The sequence below is a fragment of the Piliocolobus tephrosceles genome, chromosome 6 (genome assembly GCF_002776525.5).
Source record: "Piliocolobus tephrosceles isolate RC106 chromosome 6, ASM277652v3, whole genome shotgun sequence".
NCBI lineage: Eukaryota > Metazoa > Chordata > Mammalia > Primates > Cercopithecidae > Piliocolobus > Piliocolobus tephrosceles.
In genome coordinates, this window is record NC_045439.1 from 110,461,568 (window position 1) to 110,473,822 (window position 12,255).

Here is a 12,255-nt window from a genome sequence, read left to right on the forward strand (position 1 = left end):
CTATGCCTATTACCTGGGTGATGAAATAATATGTACAACAAACCCCAACGGCACACTGTTTATCTATAGAACCAACTTGTACATGTACTCCCAAAACTAAAATAGATTTTTTAAAAAAAGGAAAAAAATCTGATGCTTATATTTTCATTAAATCTCCTCCTAAAAATAGACGTAAAGAGAAGATCTCTACTAAGAGGGTATGTGTGCACGCGTGCTCGTGCGTGTGCGTACATGTACCATCCAGAGGCGAAGGTGGTATTTGAGACATTCTGTCATTAGGGTAGTTGCCCCTTTTGCTTTGACACTCTGTTCTTTCAGTGGTTTTCAGCTTCCTCTGCCCTCCATCATCACTTCCATGGCTGCTTCATCTGTCTGCTAGGTAACTGTTGAAATTGCTCAGCTGCTGATGGCCCTCTCATCTTCTTTGCTGTAATGGTTTTATATCTTTTACAAACTATTGCCTACGATTTAAATAGAATCTCCCAAGAGAGAAGATAAGTGTTTATGTTCAGGTTGCTAATTTTTAATTAGTATTCTCACTACACATTTTAAACTATATTTTTACATTTATTATGTGCTTCTGAAATACAAAAAGCAACATGAATAAGTCATTTGTGGTGTTTATAATTCGGTAGGGATATATCACACATATGCCCAACTAACTTTAATAAAAAGAAAAAATGCAGTAAGTCTGATCAACTACTTTGAAAACAGGAGTAGTAGTGAATGGGGAGGTCAGGTTCTAGGGAGAGGTTGGCATTTGAGCTGGGCTTGAATGATGAGCACAAATGTAGACATGTAGAGTGGAGAAGGTGTTGCAAGTGGATAGACCTTAACGTGCACAGAAGTACAAATCAGAAAATGCAAGAAGCAGTTAGTAGTGAGTTTCCAGTGTGATTACAGTATAGGGTAGATATATATTTGGTTGGGCAGGGGGACATTTATAGGACACAAGGCCAGAAAGGCAAATTGGACAGATCATGAAGGATCATTCCATACTCAGGCATTTGGATTTTGTTATTTAGACCACTGGGGACAACTTTTAAGTAGGGTGTAAAGATGGCCTAAACGTCTTCTAGGTAAGTCACTCCAATTACAGTAAGAAAGGTAGATTGAAAAGATAAGATAGGCCAGGCCTGATGGCTCATGCCTGTAATCCCAGCACTTTAGGAGGCCGAGGTGGGTGGATCACCTGAGGTCAGGGGTTCGAGACCAGCCTGGCCAACATGGTGAAACCCTGTCTCTACTTAAAAAAAAATTACAAAAAATTAGCCAGGCCTGGTGGCACGCCCCTGTATTCCTAGCTACTTGGAAGGTCGAGGCAGGAGAATTGCTTGAACCCGGGAGACAGAGGTTGCAGTGAGGTGAGATTGCACTACTGTACTCCAGCCAGGGCAACAGAGTGAGGGGGGAGAAAAAAAGATAGTTGAGGTAGTGAATCCTGTTATGAGCTGTTAATTACAGGCTGACCCAGGACAGCAGGTTAGTTTCTTAGCAGTATTCATTAAACATCGGCAGTCTCTGCTAGGTATTTTGATAGACATTGATACTTCGGAGGTTTTTCCTCAAAATGGTTTCTGTAGCCCTGTCTCCCTCCCTACTCCCACTGGGGCCATCCTGAGCAAAGCTCTACTGACTCCATGCATGAGTTACTAGGGCTCCAGCTCCTGTAGACACCAGGGTCTCTCTCCAGCCCAATTCATTTTGTGCATCACTGACAAAATAATCTTCAGATGTGACCTAAATTTTGTCATGTCTCCTTTTAAAACTGCTTCGGTCCCCCTACCAATCAAGTCTTAACTCTTCTTCTGGATGTCAGTGTCCCCACCCTGGCTCTACCCTAACTAACCAAACTTTTCTTGCCAGTCTTTAATACAGAAATATTCTTGTGAGGCCATGACGGGAGGATCACTTGAGGCCAGGAGTTCAGGATCAGCCTAGGCAACACAGTGAGACCTTGTCTCTACAAAAAAAAAAATTAAAAATTAGCCGAGCGTGGTAGTGCATGCCTGTAGACCCTCAGGAGGCTGAGGTAGGAGGTTTGCTTGAGCATGGTTGCACTGAGCTGTGATTGCGCCACTGCACTTCAGCCTGGGTGACAGAGTGAGACTCTATCTCAAAAAAAAAAAAAATTGTCAGTCTTATTTCCTTAGAGCATGCTCATTCTGCCCCTGTGCCTTCTTTTCTCATGTGACTTTGCCGTGCATATTCTGTATACCTTCTCATTTAAATTCTTCCCATCTTTCAAGTCTCATCTCAGTTACATCTCCTCAAAAGTTCTTCTACATCTTCTTTGAAAAAAGATTGTCTTACACTATTTTTCTTTTTTCTTTTCTTTTCGTTTTTTGAGACGTAGCCTCACACTGATGCCCAGGCTGGACAGTGCAGTGACGCGATCTTGGCTCACTGCAACCTCTGTGCCCCAGGTTCAAGTGATTCTCCTGCCTCAGCCTCCCAACTAGCTGGGATTGCAGGTGCCTGCCACCACACCCAGCTGATTTTTGTGTTTTTAGTAGAGACAGGGTTTCGCCCTGTTGGCCAGGCTGGTTACAGACTCCTGAACTCAAGTGATCTGCCTGCCTTGGCCTCCTTAAGTGCTGGGATTACAGGCATGGGCCATCGTGCCCACCCTTTTTTTGGTGGGGAGGGAGGGACAGGTTTGCACTCTGTTCTCCAGGCTGGAGTGCAGTGGTGCGATCTTGGCTCACTGCAGCCTCCGCCTCCCAGGTTCAAACGATTCTCCTGCCTCAGCTTCCTGAGTAGCTGGGACTATAGGCACGTGCCATGACATCCAGCTAGTTTTTGTTATTTTTATAGAGATGGTCTCCCTATGATCCCCAAGCTGGTCTCCAACTCCTGGGCTCAAGTGATCCTCCCACCTCAGCCTGGGAGTGCTGGGATTACAGATGTGAACCAGCACATCTAGCCATCTTAACACTATTTTTCCATCCCCATGATGTCTAGCCTTATGTTTGGCATGTCTATCCTCAGTTACTCCATGGTCACAATATGGCTGCAGGAGTGCCAGCTATCCTAACCACATTTCAGACAGGAAAGATAAATGCAAGGGGCAAAAGGGACATCTCTGCCAGCTGAGTCAGCCGCCTCTGAAAAGCTCTCCCAGGGAGTGACTGGCACTAGGTTGGCTTCATTGGTTGCCCCTAGGTACAAGGGATAAATTTCTAGATAGGCATATTCAGGGTCTCCATGTTAAACAATTCCAGAGAGCACCATTCACAAAAAAATATATATAAAATAGAACAGATTATTCAATATCTTTATCTGGGTTTAATATATATACATATGTAACACAAGATGGCGCCGAAAGCGAAGAAGGAGGCTCCTGCCCCTCCTAAAGCCAAAGCCAAAGCGAAGCCTTTAAAGGCCAAGAAGGCAGCGTTGAAAGGTGTCCACAGCCACAAAAAAAAGAAGATCCGCACGTCACCCACCTTCCGGCTGCCCAAGACACTGCGACTCCGGAGGCAGCCCAAATATCCTCAGAAGAGCGCCCCCAGGAGAAACAAGCTTGACCACTATGCTATCATCAAGTTTCCGCTGACCACTGAGTCTGCTATGAAGAAGATAGAAGACAACAACACACTTGTGTTCATTGTGGATGTTAAAGCCAACAAGCACCAGATTAAACAGGCTGTGAAGAAGCTCTATGACATTGATGTGGCCAAGGTCAACACCCTGAATCGGCGTGATGGAGAGAAAAAGGCATATGTTCGACTGGCTCCTGATTACGACGCTTTGGATGTTGCCAACAAAATTGGAATCATCTAAACTGAGTCCAGCTGCCTAATTCTAAATATATATGTATATCTTTTCAACATAAAAAAATGTATACACATATGTATCATATACATACACAGTATGTATATGTATTTTTACATATGCATAATGTATATGATACAGTATACATATGTAAAAAGTTATCAAGCTATATAGTTAAGATTAGTGTACTTTTTTCTTCCTCATCCTAACATTAGTATACTTTATACTTCACTGAATATATGTTGTACTTCAGTTTTCAAAAATTAATGGTTTCCTCAACAGGTGTCCAGTGTGGTGAGCCTGGGAATGTGGCTGTAGGTAAAACTAGGATTATGTTCTCAGAAGGAAAAGGAGACACTGAGTTAGGTATCTAGAAATCTTTGTCACAAGTATAGGACTTTTTTCTACCAATACTTTTGACATGTACACCAATGTTTTAAGATATCACAGTGTACAATATAATATATGTATTACAGGGGAAAAATCAACATAAATATGAATATGTTTTCTTTTTTTTAAACTCTGGTACAAAAAAAGTATTAAAGATTGCCTTTCTGTTTGATGTCACATAGATTTTTATTTTGATATTGAAACATTCCTACAAGAACGAAAGCATTGGCTTTGAGAAATAAAATATTGCTTGTAATTTTTATTCATGTGCTACAAAATTTAAACCTTAAGTGAAAACTCAGTGTATACTTTTGACTGCTATGTACTTTATATGGTAAAAGCAACATGTGATTTTATTAAGTCAATAATAAAAGGATTCACAACACTAGTTTCTGAAAAATAAATATCCACTTTGGGTCGCTCTACACTGATAAATAAAAAGCAAGAAAATAAAACTGATCATAAGATGTCAAAATCTAGTCTGTATTTTTAAGCATTTGCAAACATTTAAGTAATCTTTTGAAATTTTCTTTTACTTCCTTTCGTTCTATTAGAAAAATCTGAAAAATAAACAACCAAATTCACTTTGTTGTTATTGTGAAACTACTAGAAAATGAGTGACACATGACTAGTCTGCTCTTATTTCATGTAATTTAAAATACATTCCAAATAATAGGAATTAGCAAATGGCAACATATTTTTGTTTGTTTGTTTTCTTTTGTTTTTCTGGAGATGGAGTCTCTCTATGTCACCCAGGCTGGCGTGCAATGACACAATCTTGGCTCACTGCCATCACCACCTACCAGGTTGAAGCGATTCTCCTGCCTCAGCCTCCCAAGTAGCTGGGACTACAGGCACATGCCACCACACCTGGCTCTTTTTTGTATTTTTAGTAGAGACAGGGTCTCCCCATGTTGGCCAGGCTGGTTTCGAACTCCTGACTTCAGGTGATCCGCCCACCTCGGCCTCCCAGAGTGCTGGGATTACAGGCATGAGCCACCGCACTCAATCAAATGGCAACATCTTTAAGCATTTATTTCTCAGTGTCTGTGGGTTGATGTTTACTTGTTTTTAAATAAAGATTGTGTTTTCCTTACTTAGGTTCATCCTCAGCAGCACCGGCTTCTTTTTGAAGTGTTTGACGAAAATCGATTGGTAAGTTATATTGTGCTTGTGTGAAATACAAAGTAAGGGTACGTTTCAGTAGAGCATCCAGGGGAAGTGGATAGGCAATCTGGGATTTGAGAGACGGGTTGTGGGTGGTTATGGAGACTCTGCACAAAATGGTGAGGGAGATAGAATTTGTTTTCTTCCTCCTGGTGCTACTTGCTCCCTTTCCATTCTCCTCCCAAGCACTTCTTCTGATTGCCAACGTATTACAAGGTCTTATGAAGACCTCTTGTGACAGGAGAGGACAGAAAATCAACCTCTTTGTCCTGCCTTCCCTCTCACTCGTCCATGACCCCTGGTTCCGAGTCCGTGGCACTGGAAACCTTCGCCCAGAGTATCCTTCAGTTGCACCTCCTCACTACAGTGGCCTTTCTTAGGGTTACCCATATCCAAAGGACATCGTATCCACTCTCTCATTCCCACTCTTCTACAGAGGAAATCTGTCCTTTTTACACTGATAAGGAATGAGCAAATAAAGTTTTCTCAAGGATGGCCAGCTCTTACAGAAGCAAAAAGCAAAGTTAAAACTGATGTTCTTTTTATAAAATGATTGTTCCGATTTCTGAATTCCTAAAGACTATCTTAAAGTCCTGTTCTTTTCCTGATTTTGTCTCTGAGGATCCAATCTCAAACTCTCTTCTTAGCAGCTTACATTTATATTTTAAACCTGTAAGATTTGAACAGGGAAATATACAAACAGTGTTATGTGTGCAAAGCTTATCAGTTGCAAGCACCAGAAAAATTAAACAGTTTTGTTCATTTTTTAGCTAACAAAGAAACTAGCTTTAAAAAAAAAAAAAAAAGTCCATTTTTAGTGTTAAACTACATTCATGTTTTTTGCCCTCAAGAAATGATAATTATACTAGCAACTAAAGATATTGCCAATGAAATCTTTAATAAACATCATAGTAAACAAAAGTACATTATTGCTGCCAAAGAAGACTACCACTGGCTGGCAATCTAATTTTTTTATTTATTTATTTTTTTTGAGTGCTCCTCACAGGCGGGAGCACAGTGGCTCAGTCTCGGCTCACTGCAACCTCCGCCTCCAGGATTCATGCAATTCCCCTGCCTCAGCCTCCCTGGTAACTGGGACCACGGGCGCATGCCACCACGCCTGGCTAATTTTTTTGTATTTTAGTAGAGATGGGGTTTCACCATGTTGGCCAGGAGGGTCCTGATCTCCTGACCTCGTGATCCACCTGCCTCTGCCTCCCAAAGTGCTGGGATTATAGGCGTGAGCTGCCATGCCCAGCCTGGCAATCTAATTTTTAAGGCTAAGTGACAGATGTTGCTGATTTGATTATCGAATATGGTTAGTTACAGAGCTATTTGTTTTTTGTCTGTTTTTGCTTTTTTTAAAAGAATATAAAATGTTTTCCTTTTTTCTCCCCTCTGTCTCTATAGATCTGTTTTCCTTTATTTATTATTATTTTTTGACAGAGTCACACTCTGTTACCTAGGCTGGAGTGCAGTGGCGCAATCTCAGCTCACTGCAACCTCTGTTTCCTGAGTTCAAGCGATGCTCCTGCCTCAGCCTTCTAAGTAGCTGGAATTACAGGCATGTGTTTTTAGTAGAGATGGGGTTTCACCATGTTGGCCAGGCTGGTCCCTTCTAGATGGAAACAAATTAAACTTCATATTGATGGAGTCTTGTGTGTGTTTTGTTTTTAAATCATGAAATATACATACAAAAAAGCCCACATAATATAAATATTTTAAATAAGACAAATATGTATATACATACACATTACTCAGCTTAAGAACTAGAACGTTACCAAAATCTTTGAAACCCTCTCTAGATCCCTCCTTAGTAGCATCTCCTTTTCTTCCTCCACTAGTAGCCACTGTCCGCAATTTTGTATTACCATTCTTTGCTTTTTAAAATACTTTTATCACGTATATACATATACATGTGTGTGTGTGTGTGTGTGTGTGTGTATATATCCCTGAAAAAGACATTGTTGTTGGCCAGGCATGGTTGCTCATGCCTGTAATCCCAGCACTTTGGGAGGCTGAGGCAGGTGGATCACCTGAGGTCAGGAGTTCAAGACCAGGCTGGCCAACATGGTGAAACTCTGTCTCTACTAAAAATACAAAAATTAGTCAGGCGTGATGGTGGGCACTTGTAGTCCCAGCTACTCAGGAGGCTGAGGTGGGAGACTTGCTCGAACCCAGGGGGCGGAGGTTGCAGTGAGCCAAGATCACACCATTGCACTCCAGACTAGGTGACAAGAGCAAAACTCTGTCTCCAAAAAACAAAAACCCACCTTGTTTATTTTGCATATTTTTTAATTTATAAAAATAGTATATCTCTGTAGGCATTCCTCTGATATGCTTTTTTGCTTAACGTTATATTTGTGAGATCTGTGATGACACCTTTCAATGATGCATAATTTTCTATACTCTGAAAATATCATAATGCTATAATTTATGTATTTAACCTCCTTAATATTAGTGTTATTAGTGTTATTTCCAGTATTTTGCTCTTACCAATTGATAAACATTTTTATGTCTCCGTATGTACATGTCTGAGTGTATCTCTAAGAGATACGTTTTAGAGTTGAATTGCCAGATCATGGTATTACTATTATTTTTCCTGTTGCCACTGATACCGATGTGAATTCTGCCTTATCATTGGGTGTATTATTGGTGAACTATTTTATTTGCGTTATTTGCATGTTGTCTACAGGGAGGGACAGTTCATATCTGTGCTTTCCACCATGCTTAATTGTCTGGTCCGTTTTGCTAGTAACTTCAGTATTGGTGCGACTCTTTCTTAATGGCCAGAATGGCTGTTTGTCAAACACTGATCAGCAAATTAACATTCCTTGAGCATTTACTGTGTATATAATACTATAAAGTGCGTCATGATAGGTTGGAAGAAAAAAGCATTGCCTTTGATATTAACAGTTGGATATTTATAGATGGATAAATATGACACATTTTTAAACCTTTTAGGAAAAAAAACAAATAATACATTAATCAAGATATTGTAACGCCTGTAATCCCAGCACTTCGGGAGGCTGAGGCGGGTGGATCAGATGTTCCTGGGGTCAGGAGTTTGACACCAGCCTGGCCAACATGGTGAAACCCTGTCTCTACTAAAATACAAAAATTAGCCGGGCGTGATAGTGCGCACCTGTAGTCCTGGCTACTCTGGAGGCTGAGGCATGAGAATTGCTTGAGCCCAGGAGGTGGAGGTTGCAGTGAGCTGAGATCATGCCACTGCATTCCAGCCAGGGCAACAGAGTGAGACTCCATCTCGGCGAGGGGGAGAAAAAAAAGTTGTTATAGATCCCCACACTAAGGACTAAGAAATTCTGTTATAATCCTGCATTTCTTTGGAGGCATTAGCTTGTAACCCTAAACAAATTATTCAGTCCTTTTAAAAATACCTTCTCACATTTGAAAAATGAGTACAACAATATTTGCCCTGCCTATCTCATAAGCATGTTGTGAGGATAAAATGAGACAGTGACTATGAAAATACTTGGAAAATTCTTTATCATGATACAAATATAAAGTGCTATTTAACATTCATGGACTTACGCATTTATAGCTGTCTGATACGGTATATTTTGTGTTAGCTAAGATATACCATTTAGTATATCTACTGTGTTAGATGCTTTTCTATGCATGGGAAATACAGCTTTTCTCGAGAAACTTGGTTTACCAGCAAAACAAAGAGCCATAGATAATTAGAACAGGGTGGTGTGTATCATTCTAGTCCTCTGATTTGTTGCTAGTCTCAGCAGGTAAGGGAGGTATAGAGATGACTTGAGATGTTATAGAAACTATAGCCATTGGTGGAGTAACAGACCTGATTGTATAGCAACAAGTGACCTATGTTGTTATAAATGTCATTCCGTCTTTATTCTGCTGAGGCACTCACAACTAAATTTAAAATGTACCATTTTCCTAGCAATTTCTCTTTGAAAATGGAGGGTGAAGAACACAAGTATAATATTAAGCAGAAACAACTTTAGTCATCTGGAAAACGTTTGTAATATAAGTGATATTTGCTTTCAAGAAAGAGTAGGCTTATATCATTGTTTTCCAGCCAATTTTAGTACTTGAGGGTTTTAAAATATAGTCGTTTCATTATGGTGATGGTAGTGGTGGTGGTGGCAATAATGACAGAACATTTCAGAATTATGTGCCTTAAAAAAATTCTACCCACCAATGCAAAAGTTAGTACTGTGTCACCAGTCTAAGACATACACCTGTACACATTCAGCCACCGGTTTTAGGAGCTGCCTGTATTCTGGGTGGAGACCCTGTGCTTCTCACATTTAGCAGTTGTATTAGTGAAGCTTCTCCAGAGAAACAGAAACAATGGATTGTGTATATATTTTATGTATTATTTATTTTTCATATATTTTATATATGAAATTATGTATAATATATGAATATATATATTTCCACACTCTATATGTATATAGTGAAGACTGCAATCTGAAATCTGCGGGGCAGGCCAGGAAGCTGAGAACTTAGGCAGGGATTCTACATTGTAGTCTTGAGACAGAATTGCTGCTTCTTACAAAACCTGTGTTTGCTCTCAAAGCCCTCGACTGATTGGATAAGACCCCCACACATTGTGGAGGGTAATGTGCTGTACTCAAAGTCTACTGATGTAAATGCTAATCATGTCTAAATGTCTTCATAGCAATGTCTATACTGGTGTTTGACCAAACTACTGGGTACCATAACCTATCGAAGTTGATACATACAATTAACCACCGCAGCTGACTTTGGCCTTCAAAGTTCAGTCAATGATTTAAGATTACCCAGAGCCTATCCATACCATGTAGATAATTACATTATTTTCCGTGTAGATGATCAGTAACCAACAACTCAGAAGGTGGGGTTCTTAGCTTCAATCTGTTTCACTCCAAAATATGCAATTCTATGTAGGACGTGCATGGATTCTTTCCAGATGAGGGCTGCCATGTCCCTCCAGTTCTTCTACTCTTAAGGTTAGGGTTGACGCTCCTGTTTGGTATTTGCTGGAGTGAGGAACTACATTTTATAGCAAGTTCCCCGATTTCCCATGCAACTGCTGTAATAGCAGTATAGATCCTATGTTCAGACCTCAGCCAGCAGTGCAAACTGTTCAGCCTCCCTAGAATTTAAACTCAGACTAGAGTGCTAGGAAGTGCATGTGATTCTCCTACCTTACTTTTCCTTGGCTGAGACCCTCTCTGTGAATTTTTCAAACATCATTCCTTCTTGTCCACCTGCAGTGCTTTTTGATATTTCTTTAAAAGTGGCAGCTAGATCAACTTCAACAACAACAACAACAAAAGTCCTGAAAGAAAGCGTCAGGCATTCAGAGTGCCTGTGGTGACACCATCTATCCATCCAGACTTCTCTGTGGTGTCTTTTGGTACTTACTTTGTGCCCAGGACAAGCTCAGGAACCTCAGAAGAACTGTGTAGTTATGGTCCATGCCCTCCGGAAAGTTAAAATCTAGTTAGGGGACATGGAACTGATCCTTATAGTGAAGCTTATCAAAGAGAAGACATTTATCTGGCCAAATACTTGAGTTCGTTATTTTATATGTTAATAATCAGAGGAGCTTTTCTTATTTCCAGGAAGTTGTAGGCCACAGGCATGAACAATTAGATCTCATTGGTTAGCCTATTAGAAGGGATTCATTCTTTGAGTTATTAGACCCCACACTTAATCCCAGAAAGAAAGCTAAAGTCATTTGAAGGCAGAGTGAAACAGGACTCCTCCTTATTTAAAAGAAAAAGATGTTAAGGGAATATTGACTGAAGTCTGTAAAATCTTAAAGGAGATAGGTTATACAAAACCAAAATAACATAATAATTGTATTACTGAATTTCCAATTATTGTACACATTTGAAAACACAATGCTGTTTCATTCTAGTCAAATATAATTATTCCCATAATTCTATTTTGTTGTGTCTTAATTGATTAAATATCTGTTTAGAAAATTCTGATCGAAAACAGATCTATCTTAAGCAGTTTTTTTAAAACAAAGTATATGTTTTACATATTTGCTTTTACTTAGGAAAAAAAACTTACTTAGAAAAATACAACTTGGGTGTAGCAGCATGTGGTATAAACAACGGAACTATTTTACCTTTTACTTTCCTATGAATGAGCCAGTATATATTTATTGCTGGAGTTCCAGCTATAAAATTTAGGTAAGGGGTTTAAATATACCCTAGAGTATTATTTAAAACTAAATTTATTTCTTTCAAATAGAATACCAACCTTGGTCTATGGCATTTGGGAGAGAAATTAAAATATTAAATTTTTATTGCCTAGTAAACTGAAAATAAAGGTTAAATAAATACAAAGCAGAAAAAATATATACAAAATCACAACCTCTAAAAGGACAAACAGTCCACTGTTCTCTACTGTGGAAGCTTTATCAGCACTGCTGAGTAATTCCACCTCTAGGGCAGGGCTAGCTCTCAAAAATGTAAACAAGTATGTACTTTGTTTATATAAAGAAATGTACAGCTTGGTTAATATTTCTTTATAGATCTCAAACAGCTAAATGGATTGTTTCAAAGCACCAGCAGGGGCCAGCAAAGAGCTCTTAGAGATTTTCAGAACAGAATTGGCATTGAGATATGTTTATTTGATGTGTTAAATCCTTTTTAGACTTCTTTACTTACCACAACACTCTCTTAAGTGAATGAATTGCAGAGACAGTGAAATAAAATATCCTATGTGTTCAAACTATCTTGGGTATAGTTTTTTTTTTTTTTCTAATCTGCATATATTTTTATTGGAATGTTTGCTTAGGCTATTTCTTGGCAGAGTTTTAATAGTCAAAATATAAATGGCATCATTTAAAGACTGTTCTACTTGGCTGGAAAAGGCCTTAAAATTACAGGACAAAATGCTTAGTGACAGCTTCTCTTAAACTTTTTTTCT

General features: G+C 39.4%; 1 protein-coding gene and 1 pseudogene across 2 annotated transcripts in view; both read left to right on the forward strand.

Annotated features, from left to right (window-relative positions):
* Positions 1–12,255, forward strand: part of NEDD4 (NEDD4 E3 ubiquitin protein ligase) — a 168,020-nt gene that overhangs the window by 64,243 nt on the left and 91,522 nt on the right. For both annotated transcript variants that reach the window (XM_023228624.2, XM_023228625.2), the window contains exon 5: positions 5,269–5,322. In XM_023228624.2, coding sequence (XP_023084392.1) covers positions 5,269–5,322 — 54 coding nt within the window. The remainder of the gene's footprint in view (positions 1–5,268; positions 5,323–12,255) is intronic.
* Positions 3,316–3,786, forward strand: LOC111553678 (annotated as a pseudogene).